Below are 26,842 nucleotides of genomic sequence, written 5' to 3'. Positions count from 1 at the left end.
CCAGGGTTGCCAGCACAAAACATGAGTTGCCAGTTGCCAGAGAAATTTTACCTCTCATCGCCACTAGATGGAAACACAGTAGCCAAAAAGTCGGCGTTTGTTTGAAATAAAAGGGAAGCGGATAATATTATTAAAAATAAATAAATTTTTATATTAAAAAAAATCCCCTCTATCGTAACCTGGGTGCTTTCACTATCTGTCCGAGGCCTAGATAAATGATACTAGTCCGAGGCAACATTTCTGGGTGTGTGAAATGCTCGGTTCTTGCCCCCGAGAGAGAAAAGTTCAACCTTTGTTGTGTTGTCCCCCTACTAACAAATCAGTCTATAATAATGGAAATGAAAATGTTAATTGTGAACGAAAATAATTAGTGGAATAAGAAGAGGAAGGTAAAATGGAAAAATTCCAGACGCTGAAAGGCATTCCCTCCTCGATTGTTGGGAAAAATAACCTGCGCTGGCCAAGTACCCGCCGCGCCATTATTCTATGGCTAGAAGTTGGCCTCAATGATTTGGGATCGAGGGGGATTATCCCTCTTTATCCTGCCTCATCTCGTGTAGGCCTGGACAGCCTTCGTAGGTGGGCCCCATCCGTCGTCTACCCCGACCGCAAATGCGGCCGGTGTAGGCGCTTTGTGGGACCTCCTTTTGTCCTGGCTGGGCCCCGCCGGCTAGGGCCCTTTCTTCTGGCGCTCTTCTTGCTTCGCCGGCTCGTCTGTGTAAACCCCGGGGGTAGTGTCATGTTTATGTGTGGTATGGTTGGGTAGGGTAGTGCGGCTATGCAGCCTGGGATGCGCTTTGCTAAGGTGGCCCTTAGGCTAGCGCGGGAGGGGAGGGTTAAGGAGGGTATGGGGGGTGTGTGTGTGTGTGTGTGTGTGTGTCGTTGTCTTCGTTTCTTGATCCTGGCTGTCTCTGAAACAGAAAAGGTTAGCGGGCAGGGGGGGGGTCATTGGGGTGGTCACCCAGGGTCAAAAAGTTGGTGTCTAGGTCTTTTGTGTTTGTCGGTCACGTCGGGTACGTAGTCAACGGCTTGCCTGAGGAGGGGATTGTCATGTCTAGCGGCTACGTCAAATCGTTTCTCCGCGTTTTGTCTTATTGTCTGTGTAGCGTTTGTGTATTGTAAGTCTCGTAATATGTCAGTGTTTCTTACGTACCAGGGCGCGTCGGTGGCCGTGCGGAGGGCTATGTTTTCCACAGCCTGTAATGACTTTAAGTGGCTTTTTGCCGCGTGACCCCACGCCGTGGAGGCGTAGGTTAGCTGCGGTTGAAGTACCACCTTGATAAGCGTTCGCTTATTCCTTAAACTGAGGGTGTTTCCACCTTTGAGTAAGGGATAGAGCCTAGCCCTGGTGGTCTTCGCTCGCGCCACCGTCTCCACGATGTGCGGTTTCCACGTGAGACGCTGGTCCATCGTCACGCCCAGGTATCGTGTTTGTCGATTCCAGGAGATGGGTTCCTGGGATAGTGTCAGTCTGTCAAGGTTTTGTGGGATTTTTCGTTTGGTAAAAAGGATAGCCGAACTTTTGTTGGGATTAATTTTGACTTTCCACCTGTTGCACCAGGTTTCAAGTTGGTCTAAGGAGCTTTGGAGGAGGTAGACGGAATATCTAGGATCTACGGATTGGGATGTGATTGTCAGGTCGTCGGCGTATAAGTATATGTTGGTGTTGGGGGGATGTGGGATGTCGGAGTTGTAAATGGTGTATAGGTGTGGGGACAGGACGGTGCCCTGGGGGACACCGGCCTCCATGGGACGGGTGGTGGAAAGGGAATCTTGGATTTGGATGCGGAATTTTCGGTGGTGTAGGTAGGATTTTATGAGTTTGGTAAAGGATATGGGATATTGGTTGGTGAGCATTTTCATCAGTAGGCCTTCATGCCAAACCGTATCGAAGGCCTTTGCGACGTCCAGGAAGACAGCACCAGTGTACTGTCCCCTGTTGAAGGCCGCCGTGATGTGCTCGGTAAGGCGAAGGATTTGGAGTTCAGTGGAGTGATTGGGTCGGAAGGCGAACTGCTCGTCTGGAATGACTTGCAGTTCTTGGGAGTGGGTTCTTAGACGGGTTAGGATAATTTTTTCTACCACTTTGCTCATAGCCGGGAGCAGGCTAATGGGCCGGTAGTTGGATGGGATGGTGTGATCTTTGTTGGGTTTTGGGATAAGGATTATGTTTGCTGTTTTCCAGCGGGGGCCAAGTACCCAAAAGTGGAAGCCATTAACTAAAGAAGAAGAAGAGGAGATAAAGCACAACAAAGTCCCCCTACATCCCCTCGATCTCTAATTATGTAGGCCACGTTTAACGCCAAAAATAACGGCGCGCCATCTAGCATAGTAGTTTAACAACGTTCCCTTTTATTTAAAACAGATGGCGACTTTTTGGTTACTGTGTTTCCATCTAGTGACGATAATAGATTTAAGCTAGAATTGGCTACTGTGGTCATATTGATAGATTAACACTTTTAGCCTAATTTTGTGATTTTCTATTTATATATTATTTTTAAGTAGGTTTCACGTTTTGTATTTGATTTCTTTCTAGATACCAAGATATACAAATCTAAAGTTTAGGTATGCCTCTTACTTATCTCAAAATAATTTTTCTTTGAAAGCATAAATTTTATAATTCAAGAGTAACACTCATCAAACATTTTTCTGTTTCTAGCAAAATTAACTATTCGAATACAAAAGATAATATTTCATTAATAACTTTTATGTTTGTAAAAGTGAGAGAAAAAACAATACTTGTGTGAAATTTGTTATTGGAAGAATTATTTTTGATCAAACATTTTAGCCAATAGTAGCTTCTTAGCAAAAGAACCACAAGGATATGAAAAGTTTCTGATATATCTATTTCGTTTCCTGGTGGTACACAACCACGGCTTACACAACTATTACACTAATTCCTTGAAGAAATTGCCACTTTTGGTGGTTTGGCTGGATTTAGATTTTTATGTTTATTTTGTTTTAATTGAAAACTGAAGTAGCAGTGGCAGGTTGTTGAGTTGTAGTAATCTGTGGTAGTAATAACCTAAAAAATGCACGTGTGATTGTAGTGGATCTCAAAATTGTTTAAAATTTTAATTCAATGACAGAAGTCTCGAAGTTCTAGTTTGTGTTTGTCGCGAGTTAATTAAAACTAGTATTTATTTGATAAAAATAAGTACTTACATTAGCATTTAAGAATAGTAAGTTAAATGATGTAATGACAGGTCGAGTTACATTACTTACAGCAAAGTTTTTTTAGAAGCAGTTACCATACCAAAATGCCTTCTCAAACCAAAGATGTACAGTCACCTGCAGAAAATAAGTTATTGCCAGAAATTGACGATGGCAAAGTTAAGATGAAGAAGCATATGGGGCTATTAGAAGGAGTTGCTATTATTTTAGGAATTATATTTGGCTCTGGTTAGTAGTACTTCAGTGAAATATTTACTCTGTAGATACATAGTAAAACATATTTTTGTTTACATTTTAGGTATATTTATTTCACCAAAGGGTATAATTCAAGAAGTCGATTCTATCGGATTTTCGTTGGTGGTGTGGGTATTATGTGGACTTCTATCTATGATAGGTGCTCTTTGTTATGCTGAACTCGGAACATCGATTCCAAAGTCTGGAGGTGATTATGCATACATAAACGAGGCATTTGGTCCATTACCCTCTTTCTTATATCTGTGGGCAGCTAATATCATTTTCGTGTAAGTGTTTTTATTTATATATTTGATGTTATATGATGAAATTTCCTGATCTATTTGAAGAATAGAATTTATTTTAAAATTCATGTTATGATGCAATTTTTTATTTGAATTTTATCATTTGCAAAATTGTATACAGTGAAAAAAATATTTAATATTAATGAATGAAGAAAAAAGAACTAAGCGTATAATAAAGCATAACGTGTTAAATAAATGCTTTTTTTGGAAAATCTAAATATGTGTAGAGAGCACACTTTTGAAATATAAAAAAATTCCATATTTGTTTCATAAAAGAATTCGTATAAGTACATATTTTTCTTTTAATTTTAAAATGATATCAGTTCTAGTCTATATTTTTGTATGATGTAATTAATACTTTGCCTGAAATCATACAACTTTTATTATAACTGTCCACTTTATCTTTTGAAATGTACACTCGACGCAAGATAAAGGTTTCCAACCTAAAAGGCATACTACTTTTAAAGGGGCGTGTCATATTTTTTTTGTGTAGGCACGTGTGTAACGACACTGCAAAAAATTGCAGGCTTGAAGTATATGCATTATAAAAAGAGGAGTATACAGGTTTTGAAATTATTTTGGCTTGCCACATTATTTTTCTCGACCCTGAGAAAATTAATACGTATTTTGAAATAAGAATTTGTGTCATATTCTGCAGAAAGTAGGTAGGTAGGTCATGAAGGCAACAAAATAAAAAAATATTGTAAACTACAGTTTTATTATAACAACAGTTTCGGGAGAAAAGGGAAATATTTTAAGGACATGTTCTGGAAGTGAAAATAAGTAAATAAGTTCGTAACATTATGGGTCCGGAAATGTTTCCTTTCTGAGATAGATGTTGAAAGAAATTTAAAATCCGGTTTTTTCTAAATATTTCGAAAACGATTTAAGATATTACACTGCCACTGTACTTGTGTACTATACACCAAAGCTCAGTGTAATATCTTAAATCGTTTTCAAAATATTTAGAAAAACAGGATTTTTTTTAATTTTACATCTATCAGAAAGGAAGCATTTCCGGGCCCATAATGTTATGAACTCATTTACTTATTTTGACATCATTTTATAAACAATGAAAAAACAAAACAGTCTAATAATATGTCGAACCACCATCCGAATCAATAACGGTTTGTAATCTGTTTGGCATAGATGTAACAAGGCGTCGTATATAATTCACGTCTATAGCGTTCCAAATATTTTGTATACATTCCCAGAGCGTATCTCTGTTTGGTGGAATATCGTCATATTGTTCATTCAACTGACGCATTACCTAAGCCCATAAATGTTTTTTTTATTAGAAGTAATTTCCATTTTGTTTCATTCCAAAATATTGATTAGAACCCGAGTTATCACGGAAATATTATTTTTGGGGGTGAACATGAGGGCTAGTTTGAATCCGTTTTAGGCTAAAAGAAAAAATATTAGTCCTTATTAATATGTATTTACCTTTTTGAGATTAACAATGTATATTGAGCATACAATAATTTAAAGAAACACACATTTAATAATAATAATAATAATAATAATATTAATAATATTTATTTCAAAGAAGATACAGCTACACTGTAACCGACCATTGTATCTACACCTAAAATGAAATATTGTCAGTATTGTAAACTAAAGAATACCTAAAAAACTATTTTAATAGATAATCATTTAAACTATATGGTTCTAATTCTACTAACATTTTTTTAATCACCTTCTTAAATTTATGAAGTCCTTTAATATTTTTTATACTTTCCGGAAGTTTATTATAAAGTTTAATACATATATATTGTGGACTCTTCTCAGTTATAGCTAACCTATATATTGGATAAGTAATGTTTATACTACGAGTGTTGTACTCGTGACCGACATTATGAATCATAAATATCTCTGTTTTTTAGTACATATACAAGACATTCATAAACGAAAACTGCAAAAAATGTCATTAACCTTTTTTGTTTAAATAAACCTCTACATGTTTGACTATACTCTAATTTGTACATTATTCGTAAAACTCTTTTTTGTAACACAAATATTTTTTGGATATTGCTACTCCCCCAAAAAATTATTCCTGATCTCATACTTGCTTCAAAATTGGAAAAATATATCATACGCAATGAGCTTTCATTCAAATACTTGACAATGATTCTGAAACTATAACATATTTTGTTCAATTTGCTACATAAATTATCGATATGTGGTGACCAGTCCAAATATTCACTAATATATACACCTAAGAATTTTGTATGGGTATTGTATTTCAAATGACCATCTTGCATTTGTAATTTATCTGGAGTTTCTATATTACTTTGTCGAGTTCTAAATAAAATAATATTTGTTTTCTCCACATTTAATAAAAGACCATTTTTTGAGAACCATTGCTTTGCATTAAGCAATAAGGTATTACTTAAATCAGTTACTTCCGGATAATTTCTACCAGTAATAAGTAAATTTGTATCATCTGCATAATTTGTTATATAACAATTTTTTACAATTATACTAATTAAGTCATTAAGATAAACTATGAACAAAATTGGCCCAGTAATACTGCCCTGAGGAATCCCGATGTTTTTATTTTTAATACGTGATTTTACTATTTTCCCATTATCAGATATTTGGACTCTCTGTTTTCGATTTGATAAATATGAGATAAACCAATTTAATGCATTTCCGCGTATTCCATACTTTTCCAACTTTTCCACTAGATAAGAATAATTTAGGCAATCATATGCCTTAGAAAGATCAAGAAAGATTCCCAACGACAATTCATTATTTTCAAAGGATTCCAAAATTTTTTTTGTAAATTGATATATCGCGGTTTCAATTGACCTCCTTTTTATCTAGCCATGTTGGCTATTATTTATTAAATTACAACCTTTCATAAAGTGTATTAGTCTATCACACATTGCCATTTCAAATATTTTCGAAAAGAATGGTAAAATACTAATGGGCCTATAGTTTTTAAACAATTTAGGATCCCCCTTTTTATATAATGGTTTGATTAACGAAAATTTTAATTGTTCTGGAAATATACCAAATTTAAAAGAATTATTCATTATATAACAAAGCGGTTCAACTATACATTTTATACATAATTTGACAATACTTGTTGGGATGTTATCATCACCACTTGTATGCTTATTTTTTAATCTACTGGCCAACTTCTTAATCTCTTCAGATGATACAGGTTTAATAAACATTGATTGGCAATTTTCTTGTATGCTGCAAGTAAACGGTACATTTTCAATATTGTTTACAAGTTGAGGTATTACATTGATAAGACATTCATTATAATCATTAGCTGCTTGCAATGTATCTACATCAAAATAAGAATTACAATCACTTTTACATTTACCAATTATTTCATTATGTATACTCCACATGGTTTTTGTTTTGTTATCTGAATTTCTTATCTTACATTCATAGTTATTTTTTTTTGCCTGAACTAACAAATTTTCATATTCTTTTTTTGTTTCATTATACATGGTCTTATAATTTATATCATGATTTGACACTGTTAGTAATTTATCCAGCTTATTTATTTGATCATTTGATTTAAAACTCACCTTTTTTCTATTTTCTTGTCTCCACTGACATGGAAAACTTTCATTAAAAATATTTAAAAAGTTATTAATAAAAGAGTTCCATTGTTTATTGACTTCATTTATCTTTTCTTCATACACTAGATTCCAGCTTTGTTCTTCTAATACTCTCAAAAAATTTACTTTATTTCTCTCATTAACCCATTAACGCCGATAAAAAAAAATCAAAAAATTATGCAAATTTTTAATACAAATAAGTAGTAAACATCTTTATTTAACATATTTAGTCAACTTAAAATATTTTTTTCTAAATTAACCGAAAAACAAGGTGTTCCCATATGGGACCTTTAGGCGTAACGTCACTAGAAATGAGCAACAATGAAAAAAGTAAACAGCAACTTGTTCTTTTAACGAAACCTTAAAATAATGAGTAAATATTATTACTGAGTATGAAACTTTCGAAAACAGTCAACACATAAGCCAATATTACATTTGCAGCACATTGTTCTTCCTCGGCTGCTACAGTTTTCACAACCACATCGACTTCTTTTACCTTCAAGAATAGTGGTTACATAATGATCATACCTTATATCATATACATGGCCAAAAACTGGCATTATTTGCCTGCTCCTCAAATTCTAGCGGTATTCCTACTTTAAAAGCACTTTGATGATCATAATAAAGGTTTTGTTTCTCCACTACGATATCAGAATTTTGACACTTTTTTGATATTATAGATTCTAATTTACTGACGCACACGCATTGACAATAGTGAACGAAATAATTTATCTTTGTCATAAGCATACGAGCAACTTCGGTATGAGTGCAATAAAGCGAACGTGATTTTTTATCTTTGTCCTGGCAGTGTCGTAGGACCTAAATATAATTCAAAATATAAAAAGGTAAATAAATTTGTATCTGTCTAAAAAACAAACGTAAAAAAAAATTCGAAGGCAACTTTTCATCATTTTAAATAATCAACCGAATAGTACAGAAAAAAAAATTGTTTTAGTTTTGTTACATCATTAGAATTAACGGATTAAAAATTTGAAATTGTTATAACCTTATTAAAAATTAAAAATTATATCTATTTCTCTGAAAAGAAAAGTCACATTTTTTAGAGTAGATTGAAAAAAAAAAATTACAAAATTCATTCATTTTTCTGCTTGTTATGATTTTTTTAAATTTCTGAAATCTTCCCTTAACTTCCAGCCTACCTAACTGTTAATTTTAATAGTACAAGAAAAAGTCAAGAGTCCATTTTTATGTAGAATTGTATGCTTTACAACTTTTATAAGAAACTTCAACTGATTTCATTGCGGGCACCTATAGGTACAGTGTTCATTAATGGCGTACAGAAAAACCAGAGGCCCATTCTGTGGCTAAAATTAAGTAAATTTTGTTAGACACCGTTTCCGAGCCGCAGGGTTTTCAAAATTAAAAAAAAAATAAAATTTGTAATTTTCTTAAATCCATTAAACCTAACTATTCGTAAGTAAGTAGTAGACGTTTCGCAAGATTTATTAGCTAGGATGAATCGATTTTTCTATTGTAATGTAAATGCAACTCTTTTAATAGAAACAAGATAATAAAAAATGCATACGGGGTCTGCTATAAGAGTTTGCCGATTAGTCCCATTTTAAAAATGCCAATCTACCAGGAAAGTATTTTTGTACAAAACTCGTAAAACGTCAGATGTGACGGTAAAATATTGCCACACGAGTTTAATGGGAACGCCCCATATAGACAAGCGGTTAAGCTTTCATATTTCAAACAAAATACGATTCAGATTGGAAACCTTTATCTTGCGTCGAGTGTACATCTTAAATTGAAAGATGAGATTAAAGATTAAGCTAATCAAGGTAAAATTGGATAATATAATATTTATTTTTGTATCTAGGCCCACAACGAATGCTATAATGGGTTTAACGTTCGCCAAATACGTCATACAACCTTTTTTCCCACAGTGTGATATGCCTGACATTGGCGTCAGGCTAGTTGCAGCAGCCGTCATATGTAAGTCATCAGTAAATCTTGCATATACACCATGACTATACATAGATTAATTGCAGGTGCTCTATCGTTTCTGAACGGTTACAACGTGAAGGCAACGATAAAATTGCAGAACGTCTTTATGTTCTGCAAAATCGCAGCATTGGTGGGTGTTATACTTATCGGGGTTGTTTGGATGTCTTTGGGTAATATGGATAATTTTAAGAATTCTTTTGAGGGGACAACCACTAATCCGGGCAAAATCGCAAAGGCTTTTTATTCTGGCATATTTTCATATTCAGGGTGGTATGTATGGCAGAATTGTTTTGATTTAATCGTTAATTAGTGATCATTTTTAGGAATTATCTCAATTTTATGACGGAAGAATTGAAGAATCCGTTTGTGTAAGTTTTTTGTTTCAATACAAAACAAAATGTTAAACTTTTAATTTTTTATATTTTCATTCAATGGTTTTTTTTGTTATTTGTTCAGTAATTTACCGCGCGCTATCTACATCTCATTGCCGTTGGTTACTGGCATTTACGTGTTGGCAAATATGGCATATTTATCAGTATTAAGTCCAGATGCGATGGTATCGTCGGATGCTATTGCGGTGGTATGTAGGAAGAATCTTCGAATACAGAGTGTTCTTTAAATACTTGTTATAACTTCAGGGTTCCTTGGGTCTAAAACCACTGGTTTTGAAATACAGGGCATTCTCATTTTTTCTCATCTTTTTAAATCTTAAAAAATTACTTTCAAATCCTTATTTAAATTTATTGTCAATAAATTATCCTTAATTAAAATTTATGTAACCCATTTCTACCTTTATATGAACTATACCTTGATCTGATCTCTTTTAAAATATGATAATAAAATAAATAATATTCAGTGTGGACACAAATTCTGAACTTTAAAAAATGTGTTATGTTAATTTTTTAATTTTTACCATTTTTTTAGGTTGCATAAAAACAATTTTCCAATGTCTTGAAATTTTATTTGCATTTGCCTCAAAAGTTTTTTTATGGACTTAAAAAGTTTCTTGTGTTCTTTTCATTCATTTATTTAATTATAAAAACACTATTTCCGGAGATATTTCATGTCCCAAGACTTTTTGTCCATACTGTAAGACCGAGTTTGATCAATCAAGACAAAATTTATTTTGAGATATTTAATAAATGTGATATTTTTAAAACTTCAACATCCAACATGTTGAAAACCAGTGGCTTTAGACTCTTGAATCATCAAGATTTTTTTATCAAAAATGACCCAAAGGACCTCTTGAAGTTATAATTATAATCTTCAGAAGGTAGCATTCGTCTTTTATTTTTAGACTTTTGGCAACGCTGTGTTGGGAAAATTTGCATGGATCCTCCCCATAATGGTAGCTATATCAGCTTTCGGAGGCCTAAGTGTACATATCATGACCGCCTCAAGAATGATGTATGTCGGCGCAAGAGACGGACATTTTCCAGTTGCCTTGGCCCATTTAAACATCAACAGGCTAACCCCAGCTCCTAGCCTCGCCTTTCTTGTAAGTTTACACTGAAGTTATATACAGGGTGGTTCGAATTTGTTTCCGTCAAATTTTAGGAACTGGTATATTATGAAATTGTGATAGTTCTATGTAATCTAGTGGGCTCTAATATTTACAAATTATAATCAGCAGTAATCGGCTAAATTTTCATCTTCAGACATTTCCAGTGCCTTCTAGATTTTTAAACTGAAAAAGATAAATTAAAATTCTTTGATATAAATTGATAAAATTTGAAAGATCAGGATTTTAAGTGATGCCGATTGAGGCTAATTAGTTAACCAAATTTTATTACAAAAATTTCTAGTGATTTTCTGAAAAACCTTTAAAATAATCGCATCAGGATGTGGGTTACCAGCTAGATCATCATAATCGATTCAATAGGTATATCTGGAAGAACAGGGTGTAACAGTAAGTGCGGGAATGGTTTTTAGGAGTCATAGAATGTACTCCCTAAGATACTGATCTTTTTATTATTATTTCTAATCAATTAATCAAGCTATCTTTCGTTTTTCAAATTGCACTTAAACTTGTCTATGTTGCCACTAGGCAGCCCTTGAACTGGTTTGTATACAGGCTGTTACAAATTTGCTTCTCACTACAAGGATCTTGGAAACGATAAGAGATATGAAGTAGCTTAAATGGGGCAAAGTTGCATAATCAAGGGACCAATGTTATGTCTCTAAAAAATCAATGTGAACATGATTAGTTTTTGAAAAATTTGAAAAAAAACCAAAGTTTTGGAAATCCATTTTTGTTTCATTTCAGCCTTGTTTGAGGTGACATTGAAAAAAGAAGAACACTTTCTTGTGGCAACTTTTTGCCCTCTATTGAATGGCATAATTAATTTTTATATGTAACGTTTCGTCTCTCCAGAACCATCAACTTTATTTTTTTAAATACAACCCTGGAAATTTTATTACATTTTTTGACCCCCAATCCTGTACTGCCTCAGCCCGAACCAGATTCAGACGTTCAGAATGTATTCGTTCAAACTTATCTAAACTTTTTATTCTATGTTCTATGTTTATTTGAATTATCGTACAGTCTAAGTGTCGTTAGACCCCGAGACTCCTGTTGCGAGAAGCGAATTTGTAACAGCCTGTATATGCGCTTATTAGTGTTCCTGTTTTTATGTTTTTAAACCAACTGTGTGAAAATTACAGGCTGACAGAGAGTGAAACTGCAGTGGAAAATAAATTTTGTGACATCATTTTAATCACTACCTACTTTTTTATGTGGACAAAAGAAACTTATATTAAAAAAAAAGTTTTTGTGTTTTAAAAGTAATATATTTTTTTAAATTTATTTTATATTAATTAATATTGGCTTGTGGGTAGGCGCATTGTTTTTGCTGTTTCGTAAAATGTACATAAAACTAAAACAAAAATACTAACTAATCTGATAGATTTGAAATATTTTTTAATCATTTGGTTGATTGAGGTTACACTGGCCTATTCAGTAACAAGGTGTGAAAAGTATAAAAAAAAAAATAATAAAGCAAACTTATTAGGTGTGTTTGTAAGGATCAAGGATAGCCTCCATAAAAATATGACCTCCACTAAAAGTTGCACCCTGTATATAAAAACATTCAATTGTTTTTACTGGTAATCAATTTGTTCCTAAAATTTGATAAAAAAAAAAATTGAACAATGACATAATTTTTCAATTTTAGTGCTTCTTGTCTCTACTTATGTTGAGCACGAGCGACATCCACCTGTTGATCCAATACTGCTCGATCGTGGAGTCCTTCTTCGTTACGTTGTCGGTATCAGGTCTCTTGTATTTGAGGTGGAAGAACCCCAAAATGATAAGACCCATTCGAATTAATATATTCGTACCTATACTGTTCGTTGTGTTGTGTCTCTTCCTCCTATTTCTTCCACTTGTCGAGTCTCCTTTGATCGTGTTGGGCGGCCTGCTCATTACCCTCTCGGGGATACCGTTCTACTATTTCGGAGTGATTTGGAAGACCAAGCCAGAAACATTCCAGAGTTTTATGAGTAAGTATTTTGTGCTACACGACGTGACGTGATTAGATAGTGTCGCAAAGGTGAGGACTTCTGAAAGTGCTCAAGAAAATATTCCTATTTTCTGTTTGTTTCATAAACACAAAATGGTTCTTTCCTATTTTTTCAAACATATCGCAAATATACAGACTGTTACAAATTCACTTCTCACTACAGGGATCTCGGAAACGGTAAGAGATATGAACTTAAATAGGGGCAAAGTTCCGTAATCAGAAGACCAACATTATGCCTGTAAAAAATCAAGGCTAACATGAATAGTTTTCGAAATATTTGAAAAAAATTGAAATTTTGCATATCTGTTTTTGTTTAATTTCAGCCTTGCTTGAAATGATATTGAAAAAAAAAGACACTTTCTCATGGCAACTTTTTGCCCTCTATCGATAATCAATTTTTATATGTAATGTTTCGTCTCTCCAGCACGATCATCAACTTCATTTTTTTAAATATGACCCTGGCAATTTGATTACATTTTTTACATACCTTCATGACCAATATTGTACTGCCTCAGCTCGAACCAGATTCAGACGTTTTGTCTCGAAAAGTTCATCTTCAATGTATTCGTCCAAATTTTTCAAAATTTTTTATTTAGATTTCTATGTTCATTTAATTATTAAGTGTCGTTAGACCCTCTGAAATCCACCTAGTTATTTAAACTATTACCATCACACATTACAATAAAACATTATTTGAGTTTTAATCCCATGCCCATAGTTATTTCTAGGTTTCTCGAGTGCTCAAAATTCAATTTCACAGGGTCTAACGACACTTAGAGTGTACAATAATTCAATAATAATCATATAAATCTAAATAAAAAATTTACATAAATCTGGAAGGAATACATTGAAGATGAATTTTTCGAGACAAAAAGGTCTTGAATCTGGTTCGGGCTGAGGCAGTACAGTATTGGGGATCATGAAGGCTTGCAAAAATTGTAATTAAATTTCCAGGGCCGTATTTAAAAAAATGAAGTTGATGGTGGTCCTGGAAAGACGAAATGTTACATATTATAAAAATTGATTATGCTAAGTTGCCATGAGAAAGTGTTCTTCTTTTTTCAATATCACTTCAAACAAGACGGAAATGAAGCAAAAACGGATTTCCAAAAATTCGGTTTTTTTTTCAAGTAAATTAATGAAATTTTTCAAAAAATATTTCTCATTTCTTAATTTTTAAAACAAATCCATTGTTCAGAACATAAATCCTCGAGTCCTCATTTGTGTCCCATACAAATTCTCCAAAAATAAATTTCCGAGCATTTTACATTTTGACAAGAAATTGAAAACAGAAACTAGGACTTGTTCATTTCTTCTAATATTTAACAAAAAAGACAAAAATAAATTGGGGACTGCACTTTATAGACTTTCACAATCTTTGCTCATTTACCATGTAAAATTTCTCGATGTGCTGCTGCTTTCACTTTTTTTTTTGAGACATCAGATAACTTTCTCTTTCCAAAAAAAGTGAAAGTAAAGTGAAAATTTTCTTAATAAAAATATTGATTTTTTAATTAAAATGTAATTAATTCCATTGTAGCCAATTTTTTTCATAAATAGTAAATACTGATTTTGATCAAATATAAATCCAATTACAGAATTTTGGTTTTTGTCCCATCTTTATATTTTTACAGTTTTTGTATACAGTATGTCCGCGGATTAAATTTACAAGAGGCCAGATGCACCAAAAAATGAAAGATATGAGAAGTCATTCTTGTTAAAAGTTTTTGCTTGTTTAGGAATACGAATCACCATGACAAACTTCAATTTAGTTGTGCAGGGTGGGTCAAAATCACAAAAATATTTTGCATCATACCTTGTTTTGCAAGATACCATAGCCAGCATGTTTCTATGGGGCCGTTTAAAACAAATTGTTTATGCTACACCAATTCCAAATAATATTGAAATGCTAAAAGGCACAATTATCCAGGCTGTCCGATGTCCTAGGAAGAAATCAGAAATTCCTTCAGATATCTAAGAAAGCAATGAAGCAATTAGAAAAGTATGTTTAATATGAGGGTGGTGTTTTTGAAATTCGAAATCTCGAAATCAAAATCGAAGTTTGTCATGGTGATTCGTATTTTCTAAACAAGCAAAAACTTTTATAAGAAATGTCTTTTTTTGTATCTTCCACTTTTTAGTCCATTTGTCCTCTTGTAAACTGAATCCGGGGTCATTCTGTATAGGCTGCCTCAGAATAACATACCATAAATTAATATACATAAGTAATAACACATTTTTATTCTATCGTTTTTGATTAAAGGGAGTTAGATTTTTTTTATTTTACTAATATCGCAAAAAGTACTCGACCTATTAAATTTGATAGGCATTAAGAAATTATACTGGGCATTTGTTATGCGCTGCAATCCTGGAATACCACAACTTTTTTTGAAGTTAGGAGTCCTTAGTACAATTATCTTATGTACTTTTTGATTGTAATAATTTAATTTGGGATTCTCATAACATGTGCCTACCAAAAGTTTATTACTTTTGGAGATGTTAGCAAAATTCATTTTAAAGAAATGTACCCTTAACACTGTTATAGCAACAAACGACAAGAGTCCCATAGTTCTGCAAAAAGTTATTTATTTTCTGAATGTTTCTGTAACTTCTAGAATTTATGGTGCGTTACTCTAGAATACTCTATCTATACAGGGTGTTTCTTAAGTAGAGGTCAAAAAATCCAGGGATGTGTTCTGTCAACAAAAATGAGGGTTTTTTGTTATATAAATGTGGATAGCCATTGTCCAAATACAGTGTCAAAAATTTAAAAAAAAATCAGTTTAATTTTTTATTTCTAAACCGCTTGAGATAATTTAACCTAATTCGGTGTGCATATTTAGTACGACAGCACAGCTTATACAGTTCCCCAACTGTCTTGGCGGAAACGGTTAGCATCGATTCCACCGCGCAGTGTTTATGTCCCGCCTTCCAGCGGAAAAGACGGCTTTGGCATTCGTTCAGGCGAGTAACAACAACGGGTAGTAAGAATTTGCAATCATAGGCGTGGGTATAATTTCGTTGATTTATTTTTATTTTATATAATAATGAAAATGAAGATATCTTATTTGGACAATTGCAAATAATGCCAAACGATAACTTTATTGAGCTCATTTGTAACACTGAAAAGATATTTCAAGATAATTTTGAACAATTATCCACAAAAAATAACATTTGTAGCACATTTCTTGAATTAATTAAAAGACTACCTTTTAGTCATACGTGTCATTCTTTTCCGAAAGAATTTGTACTTAGGTTATATTTAAGGGTTAGAATATATTATACGTTATGAACTATAAACCAAAATTTTAGGAATATTCAAAAAATAAACTTATAATAATGGAGAAATCTGTAATGATTATATTTTTAATACTATGTATTATGTTATTATATTTTTTTGTATATTATATTGTACGTATGTTTTATAATATGTATAAGTATTGGTCCAGGCTGTATCGTTCCTCCCGCTAGGAACATGATTCTCATTCGATTTTTTTTCATAATCTTACTAAAAAAAATGACCCTTGAATCATATCCGCATGTTGCCAGACGTTACTAATGGTCAAAAATTGTTTAAACAATTTTTTTAAAACAAATTCGGAATTTTCGGTTTTATCGCTCGAAACCCATTTTTATAGGCTTTTTGGGGTATCCTGAACAAAATTGTTCATATGCAACTGTTTTCTAAAATCTACTGTTTTCGAGATATTAACGATTTTTTGTTAGAAAAAAACGCGATTTTAAACATTTTCTTCTCTAAGGATTATGTCAGTAAACAGGAACTTACAACAAGGAATTTTAATTACTCTTCAAGTTTTCTTTTAATAATCCGTATTAACTCCAAGTACAAAACCTATTACATATCTAAAATACCCATTTTCTACTTTTTATGTCATACCACGTAATATTCTAATTCAAATTTCATATTATTAAAATTACCTACTACGGTACTGTCAGGTAGAAACTAAATATTTTATTTCAATAATAAAAATTCTTTTAATCCAGCCCCGACTATTTGGTTTAATCTGAGAGAGTTAGCACGATTCCGTCTCGTTTGGTTCTCGACCGCCACATCAAAGGCACCGACACGGACTCTTCCAGCTGTATTAAGCTGTGCTTAGGTTATATTTAAGGGTTAGAATTTATTATATGTTATAAACTATAAACCAAAATTTTAGGAATATTCAAAAAATAAACTTATAATAATGGAGAAATCTGTAATTATTATATTTTTAATACTATATATTATGTTATTATATTTTTTTGTATATTATATTGTAGGTAGTGATGTAAAATTCCCGAGCACGTATTTTTGCAGAACGTTCCCCGAGCACGAACGAGCATAAACGAGAATAAACAAGCATAAACGAAAAAACCCTAGAATTTATATTTGGGGTGTAGTGAAGTATTTTGAAACTTACTTTTCGTGTTTTTTTCTGAAAATGGTCAAAATTCTCAAAATGCTGAAAGTGCTCAAAATACTCGTAATGCTTCGTATGAAAATAAGAGTGTATTCATATTATGTGTTGCAAATAATACAGTAATAACATCTAACATAAAAAAAAATATTTATCAAGTAAAAAATAGCTAAAACTTACATGCATGTTATAGTCTTTCCGATATCAATTGAAAAACCAAGACGTTGACAGTATGTACCAGGTTCGGTCGCTGACGCAGCAACTCGGCACTGAAATATTTGAAAAACTTGTTCCATATTTATTTAGCCATACCTATATACAGGTCTGGTCGAGCTAAACGTGGAGGTGGTAGAAATGTATACGCTCAGTTGAAGAATGTGAGCACGGCCAAATGAAATCTAACACAGCTGCATTGGGCCGCTGAGCAATAAATCTCAGTTCCTGACAAGTGTTGACAAACTGCCCAGCAACTTATTATAATTTTTTACCTTTAGCAGAAAACTTTTAGGGACGCCTATGAAAGACATTAAATTTTATTGCCAGGCATATTTTACATGTTCAACTAACTTCGGAAACACTATACATGTATGTAGAAACATAATGTAAGATAAATATAGCTTTGATGTAGTAAGTAGCTCATAACTTAAATATAAAATATTTTTTTATTTAAAAAAACTTTATATAAGAAAAATCAAATTGCAATCTCAATTTGCAATAAATTGAAAATATAATTTTCTCTGCAAATAATCAAATGTGTTAACTAAATCAAATAACAAAATAAAACAAGGGGATCCACAGAGGCAGAATGATGCAATGCACGCAGATGACACGATCTGATTGGCCGTGATCGTGCTGAAAATTCTCTTTCGTGCTGAGTGTGCTCTGTGAAGAACGTTCGCGAAGAGCAATCTATCGTGCGCGCACGAATGATATATCGTGCGCGAATGTTCGCGAAACGTTCTCCACAGCACGAAGGGAACGTTCTCCCCTTTACATCACTAATTGTAGGTATGTTTTATAATATGTATAAGTATTAGTCCAGGCTGTATCGTTGCTCCCGCTAGGAACGTGATTCTCATTCGAATTTTTTTCCATAATCTTACCAAAAAAATGACCCTTGAATCATATCCGCATGTTGCCAGACGTTACTAATGGTCAAAAATTGTTTAAACAAATTCGTAATTTTCGATTTTTTTGCTTGAAATACATTTTAATAGGCTTTTTGGGGTATCCTGAACAAATAAGTTCATATGCAACTTTTCTCTAAAATCTACCGTTTTCGAGATATTAATGATTTTTTGTTCCAAAAAAACGCGATTTTAACCATTTTCTTCTCTAAGGATTACGTCAGTAAACAGGAACTTACAACAAGGAATTTTAATTACTCTTCAAGTTTTCTTTTAATAATCCGTATTAACTCCCAAGTACAAAACCTATTACCTATCTAAAATACCCATTTTCTACTTTTAATGTCATACCACGTAATATTCTAATTCAAATTTCATATTACTAAAATTACCTACTAGGGTACTGTCAGGTAGAAACTAAATATTTTATTTCAATAATAAAAATTATTTTAATCCAGCCCCGACAATTCCGCTTAATCTGAGAGAGTTAGTACGATTCCGTCTCGCTTGGTTCTCGACCACCACATCAAAGGCGCCGACACGGACTCTTCCAGCTGTATTAAGCTGTGACGACAGTATGTATGAAAAAAATTACCAGCTTTAGAAACTTAACAGTGGTGGAGGTGTGGGTCTCATCGATCATTATTTGACAAAAAAAATATATATATATCACCCTGTATAATATTACAAATAAAATAAATCATCATACGCGCCATTGCATTGTCTTCCTGAAATTGCAGCTCGAACATGTGCAAAAATTCCAGGAGTAGCTCTTATCACATCACATCTATAATTTGTTTACGTAAGTGCTCCTCAGATTCGATGTGAACCTTGTAATCTAATGTATTGCGATATCCCCAAACAAAAAAATCAATAGGGTTCATATCGGGTGATCTGGGTGACTAAGGTTGACCTGATTCTTGAGTGCCTCATCCAATCACATTATTACTGAATCATTCATTTAAAAATTCATGAGCATTAAAACTAAAATGTGGGAGAGCCCCCTCGTGCATAAACCACATTCTCTTAGCGCATAGGGAACATTGTCAAGTAGTACGGGAATAACTGTTGATGCTTTAGAAGGCACCAATTTATGATTTACATTAAGATTTGCATCCATCCTAATGCTTGTATTTGAGTCTTCTTCAATTTCGTGTAGAAGAGCTTCTTCCAACTCAGGCGTTCTAACACTCAAAGCTGTTCCAGGAACTGGATCTTTCTGAAGTGAGCCTGACTCTGAAAGACGTTGAAAAATATTTCTGAACATTCTTGGATTTGGAGTTGGATGATTTGGATATCTTTCGATATAAATTAGCCTAGCGAAACTTAAAACTTAATCTTTTTAAAAAATAAGCTTAATTTGACAATACACAATATTAAATAAGATTATTCATTATTCTTATTCTCACTGATTTGCATCATAAATCAGTTTTGTTGTTAATCGGTTTGGAATATAAAATAGTGTAAAGAAACAAAAAGTGAAGACAATACAATGGCACATGTGATGATCTATTTTATTTGTAATATTATACAGGGTGACATATTTTTTTTGGCAAATGATAGATGATACCCATACCTCCACCACTGGTAAGTTTCTAAAGCTGGTAATTTTTTGTTTCATACCTACTGTCATGCTAAATATGCACACCGAATTTGGTTAAATTATCTCAAGCGATTTAGAAAGTAAAAATTAAAAACTGATTTTTTTTTTAAATTTTTGACACAATGGCTGTCCTCACATTTATATCCGCCCTTGGATTTTTGACCTGTACTTATGAAACACCCTGTATAATTATTAACATTACAATTTTGTGAAAATGGTTCTTTTTTTTAGGAAAAATAACGCTAATTAGTCAAAAAGTGTTCATTGCTGCCCATGAAGATGAATAATATTTTATTGTTGTGATTGTACTTAATTATCGGACCAGAGTATTGTTTTAAATTATTGTATTTATATTGAAAAAATTTGACAAAAATTTTAAATTTAATTTATTCAAAATGCTAGGCTTTAAAAAGATTTCAAGTTATGTTGTTTATTGGCAGTATTGATATCTGGCATATACAGGGTGTCCCTGAAAAGAATAGACAACGCTTGACCACAGGTTCCTTGGATGAAAATAAGACTATTTAGCCTAACTTACCTATATACAAAAGTGCACGCCTACTGAGATACAGCCTTCTAAATATAGAATAGATAACCTACTTTTTTTCAAATAATTTGAAAACTATTTTTCTTAGAAACTTCAAATTTGGTACACTTACTTTTTTATATAAGGGCAAGGTAAATATAGAATTTGGAGAGAATACATATACTGGACGTTCTATTTCTAGTGCCTGTGCGCCATTAAAAATAGGCAAAAATTCCGATTTATAAAAAATAATTTATAACTGCAGCCTCAAAGCAGGGAATAATAATGGAAAAACGTCACATTAAAAAAAAATAACTACACATTTTTGGTATTAGTATTATCAATCAATAGAATAAAATTCAACACTAATATTTTAAATAAACAATATCAACTAATAATGTAAGAAAGTCAACATTAACATTTTAAATAAACTGATATTTGAAATCACGTTAAAATAATATTACAGTAAATGCTCAGTTACTTTCTTGTTCTTAAACGCAAACATTAGTTCTTCGAAAATGAAAATGAATTTTATCCAATAATTGTGCATTACCTCTCAACATTAATTTCATGTTGTATTCTTTCGCTTATTCATTTTCTGTATTTACTGAAAAGTTATTTTAAACTGTGGTCCTCAACGCTTCCCAAATGAAATAATTACATGGGTTTAGGCCCGGGGATCGAGGTGGCCATTTTAAAGGAGCATTATTTTCCCTACTTATCCACCTGTTAGACCTTTAATAACCTGTAATACCTACCTGTGCCCTGTAATAACTGGTCTTTTAATACTCTATTAAAAGAACTTTTTGAAAGCCAACCTCTGCCGCTAAACGCCTTTTATTTACTTGAGGAATTTATTCGACCCTTTCCAAAATTTGTTCCTCCAGCTGAATAATTCCGGCCGTACATTATCCACGATTTAATGTTACAGGTAAAAAACGTCCTGTTTCCCGAAGGCGTCTCTCCGCATTAGTAAATGTTTTGTGATTTGGAGTTCTTCCATTACGAAATCTTTCAGCATATGTTCGAACAGTTGCACAACAATTTCCTTCACAGTAACCCAAAACTATTAACATATCAGTTTGTTCAGCAAAAGTATAAATTGCAATAAAAAACAAAGTAAGCTAAAATTAAATCACAGCTAGCTTGACACAGAACCTTATAATTATTGTTATGAATTTGTTTCTCTGTTATGTGGCACCTCGTACTAGAATGTTCTATTTATCTTAAACTGATTTTATGTGTAAAAAATGACAATTTTACTCAAAATCCATAAACGATATCAAAATTTTGTAAGACGCAAAAAATCTAAAATCTAAAATAGTGCTTAATTATGTCGTCATTGGCGTACATACAAAAAAGTTACGGGATAGCCAGTGGCGCAGAGGCACTAGAAGGAGAATATCGTGTGTATGTATTCTCTCCAAATTCTATATTTACATTGCCCTTATATAAAAAAATATGTGTACCAAATTTGAAGTTTCTAAGAAAAATAGTTTTCAAATTATTTGAAAAAATAGGCGTGCACTTTTGTATATAGATAAGTTAGGCTAAATAGTCTTGTTTTCATCCAAGGAACCTGTGGTCAAGCGTTGTCCATCCTTTTCAGGGACACCCTGTATATACGTTTTTTTTAATGACGCTCCCTGTAATTTTTGTACATAGTAACCATCACTTTCTAACACATTATGGATACAACACTCTTTTTGCCATATCTCTTACTATTAGAGAAAATTTACGGTGTTATATTTAAAAATAAATGGTAGTTTCCACTGAAAATGAGGCAATATAAATTATTTTCATTAAATTGACCGTGTCCTTTTACCCCTGGAAGTTAATTTGACATAAATCAGAGAATCCTGTTATAGGGGGTGTCATTAAAGAAAAAACACTACGTCGATTTCGCATTTTCAGTATTTTTATGGATTTTTTAAGAAACTTTCAGATCTCTTAAAAATATTTTTTAGTAATGACAGTATATATTGGTATTAATAAAAATTTTGAAGTTTATAGCATTTGATAGTAAAAGTGTTAAGGAGAAGCCAATTATATTGCCTCAAAAATTATTTAATTTAAAAAAGACATTTGAGATCTTAATAATTATATAAAAAGGTTTAATATACAATTTGATTTTTTTTTAATTAAACATAGTTAAGTATTAGAATTTGTGCGTCTTTTAGTTTGTTTTCATTTTTGAAAATGTTTCTATTCATCGATACTGTGATTTTCGTTTTTTTGTGTGTTTTACACATATTTGTTTCTTGTAACTGTTTACAAAATAAAAATATTAATTTGATAGTTTTTTTATTTGTAGAAAACATTTTTCAATAATTCTTATTCAGAAAATACATATTAAAAAATATACCAAACCAAGAAAAATAATTCGGTTAAAATATGTGCAATATGGTCGCTAAAATTTCTACAGGAAATTCCTGTTTTTTTAGCTGAATATTGATATTATATGGTAGTTTCCATATGGATTCAACGAGCAAAAAAATCGACCTCTTCGATTTTTTTGGAACTGAATTTTGAGATGTGGTTTTTTGTTTTTCTGAAAAAAATTTTTGGAGCTCTGGTGCCATGTCAAAATTTAGATCGTGACAGCGTTATTCCAAAAATGAAAACATATTTTTTCAAGTGGCCACCATTTTGCATCCTATCAAAACTTTTTTTTTTTTTCTTCAATCAGAATTTCATCAGCTTTTTTACCTGTTTTTTTCAGAATTCAAATTACTTTAAAATTTTCTGATAAATGAGAAAAATGGACATTTTTTTTTTCAAAATTGATTTCCTCAAAAACCCCACCTTTTATTTTCACCAAATTTGAATATGTTTTTCAAGGCCAAATAAGCTATCTTTTAGCTAAACGGCAATATGCCATCTTGCTTCATTCGGGTGATGCACATTTTGAGGCAAAAAAAATGTTTCAAGAGGATTTGAGTCAAAATGATGGCTACTTGCAAAAAAATATGCATTTTAGAAACTATCTCCTGAACGAAGCAAGATCGCATATTGCCACTTCTTTGGCTTTGAAAAACATATCCAAATTTGGTGAAAATAAAAGATGGGGCTTTTGAGAAAATCAATTAAAAAAAAAACTCCGTTTTTCTCATTTATTACAGAAAGTTTTAAAGCAATTTGAATTTTGAAAAACCAGGTAAACGCTGACGAAATTTTGCATTTTGAAAAAAAAATCGTTTTGATAGGATGATTTGGGTCAAAATGACGGCCACTTGAAAAAAATATGCATTTTCATTTTCGGAATATGCTGTGACGGTGTAAATTTTGACATGGCGCCACAGATCTTCAAAAATGTTTCTCGGAAAAATGAAACGGATCAAAATTCAAAGTAGATTAACATCCTAAGAGATCGATTATTTTTGTTCGTTGTATCCATATGGAAACTACCATATTAATTATGAAATTAAAGCATTTCCATCCTAAAGAAATAAATAAGGCTATTTCAATCAGTAACAGAACTAAGATTTAACGGGTAAATAAACTTGAAATTCGCTTAAATATTTATTATTTGCAAGTTAAAACACTCATTTCAATAAACATACTGAATAGTGAGGAATGTATATACATCTAACATTAAATCTATATTTAATACATGTACATCGCATATTTGATATAACATTTAAATCAGTTCATCTGGATTGAACATACCCTGTAAGTAATAACTCGCATTACATTCACTTCAAATCTACAAGAATTATGAATTTACCTTTGCACGACGAAGAATGGAATCCTTGCTAGCATCGTATGGATGATCTTTTGACGGAATTTCCAGCACTGCAGGAATAGGAGAATTGTGATTATCAATCACGTGCCTAATAATTTCTGCGATGTTTTGATTGATCAAAATAATGTCGATGTCATCTCGTTTGATGAAGCGTTTGAAACAATCTTCAATTTCGCTGACAGCAGTGTCTGATTGAACATAAGAATTAAATATTGGATATTTTCGGTTTTCCTACTTACTTTTATCTACAACTAGGAAATTGGGGTGACGATTTTTGTTGATTTCACCGACTCCACCCAAAAGAAACCCTACACAGGTATCCTATAATTAAAAAAATAAATTAATGAATAATGATTATCAATTTCTTACCTCATCTCCGATAACTGATATGAGTTTTCCTTTGTGTGCTGAGTGTAAAGCCATTCTTAGTGTTTTATTTTATATGTTATTAACAAAATATTGTGTATCGTCTAAAAATAACGTAATTCAATTTTAATGGTCACCTGACAACGGTCAGCTGATAAGGTCAGGAGGTTAGCTGTCATCTGATGGGTTGTGGATGGGATGGAACCAAACGGAACCATTGAATCATGGAAACTAGTCTCTCTGCATTGAATATTGAACTTTGAACTGAACTTGGTATCAGCGAGCAGTTATCCCTTAAAGTATATACTACATGGAGGAAATGAAATAGCTTACGGCACGGCGACAGTGTAGTCGAGTGATAGAGAGAGAAAGAGATATATTGCATTTATCTTTTTCTAACGTACGTGATTGGCTAACTCAGCTTCTCCCGCAACAATTAGAGAGAGAGAGAGCCCTAAATATTGCCTTTTTTCTCTATATCTACAACCACTTCAAACGTCTACACTTTTTAATTTTAACACGTGGTACGTGGTGCTTCCTGCTTCCTCCATGTTGTATATGCTCTAGAGGGCTTTCGTTTTGGCAAAAATAATACCCATAAGAGTACTAACTTTACTCTTATAGTACCACTACTTGCAATTAATGTCAGTTTCGGCATACGTTCAGAGCACAGATTGTTCAGAGTAACTCTAAGTTACTATTAATTTGCCAAATCGAAAGGCCCTAATTCTAATACCACAACTGACATTTGTAAATTACAAGTTAGAAATGTTAGAATGTCTGAAATGAGGTTATGTAGTAATTGATATTTTTTAACGGTTTTTTCTACAAATTCTAGAGTGAGTTATTTAATTTTGTGATTAAAACTAATTAACTAATCATGAAATTTTAGATGGCAAACAATAAATTAGCACCTATAAAAGAAGCAAAAGAAACATTTCAGTCACTTATGGAATTGTCTAAACTGTTGTGTACTGGATTGGAACCAGAAACTCTTGCGATTTGTGTAAGGCTTTGTGAGGCAGGCGTGAATCCAGAGGTGCTTGCTTCTGTTGTTAGAGAATTACGTAAAGAAGTTCAATCTGCACAAGAACAGTCATCTAGTGACCAAACTTAAGTTATGTATTATTAACGTGTTTATTTTTTCCTCATTGTTACAATTAAAAGAATATTGCAAAAATACGAAATTATTTATTACATAAACATAACAAAAAGAAAAAATATTACAATTCTTCCTTATAATTACCAGAGTATTTTCCAGGGTACACTTTTGATTCAATTGTTACACTCTTACATTTTTCTTGTTCAATTAAATATTCCTTTGCTGTCCATGCCTGAGATCCATCTTTGAATAAAAATATTGCTCTATTGTCATCCACAATATACCTAAAAATTCAATGTTAAAATATTGCAAAGGTTAATAGTTCAATTTACCTTTCCGCTTGTATGTGACTATTCCATAAACTAGTCTGCCATAATTTAGTTAACGTCTCAGTTTCATCTTTTGTTGGATTTCCAGACACCTCAACGAATGTCATTAATGTCCTTCCCTTTTTGGTGGCTTGAAGTAGACCTTCAGGATTATCTGGATCTAGATTATTTAAATCAAGCTGAGGCATTGGCCGCAAATGTTCAGGAAGTTCATCTTCTTCAAGAGGTTCATCATCTTCCTACATAAAATTTATTATAGTTGATGTGCTAAGTATAAAATATTTAATACCACACACCTCCCACTGATCAAGTAATCTTTCCATATCAGCATCTGTGTAGTCTCTTATATCCTTTTTTGCCCACTCAGGTTTTTCATCATCCTTATACTTTTTTGCATGGCCTGTTAAGATCAAGGAAAATATTAATAACACTAAGTACAACGAAGATTCCATAATCCAAAACTTCCTACAAGCCTTGGCAATTTATTTTTTTCTAGTGGAACGAAGACAATCTACAGAAAATGCACAAAATACATGAAAAAATTGGAACTATAACCTCTAAAATATTGAATGATTAGATTGAATGTTGAAATTGTTGTTGAGCTGTTAGGGCAGGGCTAAGCTAGGCTTGTTTTGGTTCTGTCAGCGGACAGCTGGGAGCTGGGATCACGACCACAAAACATAGCAGGAACTCGCCGCCATTATTCCATGGCTAGAAATTGGCCTCAATGATTTGGGATCGAGGGTGATTATCCCTCTTTATCCTGCCTCATCTCGTGTAGGCCTGGACAGCCTTCGTAGGTGGGCCCCATCCGTCGTCTACCCCGACCGCAAATGCGGC

The 26,842-nt window shown here is 32.7% G+C and overlaps 3 protein-coding genes across 5 annotated transcripts; 1 reads left to right on the top strand and 2 right to left on the bottom strand.

Annotated features, from left to right (window-relative positions):
- Positions 1–2,978: 2,978 nt before the first annotated feature.
- LOC108913636 (Y+L amino acid transporter 2) lies at positions 2,979–20,443 on the top strand. 3 transcript variants are annotated; one of them, XM_018719210.1, is made up of 10 exons: positions 2,979–3,182; positions 3,242–3,402; positions 3,473–3,695; positions 9,138–9,253; positions 9,310–9,535; positions 9,589–9,633; positions 9,722–9,845; positions 10,563–10,763; positions 12,439–12,766; positions 20,166–20,443. In XM_018719210.1, the coding sequence occupies exons 2-10, from the start codon at positions 3,261–3,263 to the stop codon at positions 20,219–20,221; spliced, it is 1,461 nt and encodes a 486-aa protein (XP_018574726.1). In that variant the 5' UTR covers positions 2,979–3,182; positions 3,242–3,260; the 3' UTR covers positions 20,222–20,443. The 3 variants fall into 3 exon arrangements, with proteins under 3 accessions (XP_018574726.1, XP_018574728.1, XP_018574727.1); XM_018719212.1 differs by having other exon boundaries at positions 3,233–3,402; XM_018719211.1 differs by having other exon boundaries at positions 3,228–3,402.
- Positions 20,444–23,969: 3,526 nt separating this feature from the next.
- LOC108913638 (V-type proton ATPase subunit F 1) lies at positions 23,970–24,724 on the bottom strand. Its single transcript, XM_018719213.2, has 4 exons — positions 24,575–24,724; positions 24,445–24,526; positions 24,188–24,393; positions 23,970–24,130 (listed from the first exon to the last, which is right to left on the bottom strand). The coding sequence occupies exons 1-4, from the start codon at positions 24,626–24,628 to the stop codon at positions 24,101–24,103; spliced, it is 372 nt and encodes a 123-aa protein (XP_018574729.1). The 5' UTR covers positions 24,629–24,724; the 3' UTR covers positions 23,970–24,100.
- A 1,018-nt stretch (positions 24,725–25,742) lies between these two features.
- LOC108913635 (LDLR chaperone boca) lies at positions 25,743–26,642 on the bottom strand. Its single transcript, XM_018719209.2, has 3 exons — positions 26,299–26,642; positions 26,006–26,241; positions 25,743–25,957 (listed from the first exon to the last, which is right to left on the bottom strand). Exons 1-3 carry the CDS (start codon positions 26,452–26,454, stop codon positions 25,795–25,797), a joined length of 555 nt encoding a protein of 184 aa, XP_018574725.1. The 5' UTR covers positions 26,455–26,642; the 3' UTR covers positions 25,743–25,794.
- Between the last annotated feature and the right edge of the window lie 200 nt (positions 26,643–26,842).

The sequence above is a fragment of the Anoplophora glabripennis genome, unplaced genomic scaffold, assembly GCF_000390285.2.
Source record: "Anoplophora glabripennis isolate ALB-LARVAE unplaced genomic scaffold, Agla_2.0 scaffold719, whole genome shotgun sequence".
NCBI classification, from domain to species: Eukaryota; Metazoa; Arthropoda; class Insecta; order Coleoptera; family Cerambycidae; genus Anoplophora; species Anoplophora glabripennis.
This window is presented reverse-complemented; position numbering and strand designations above follow the sequence as displayed.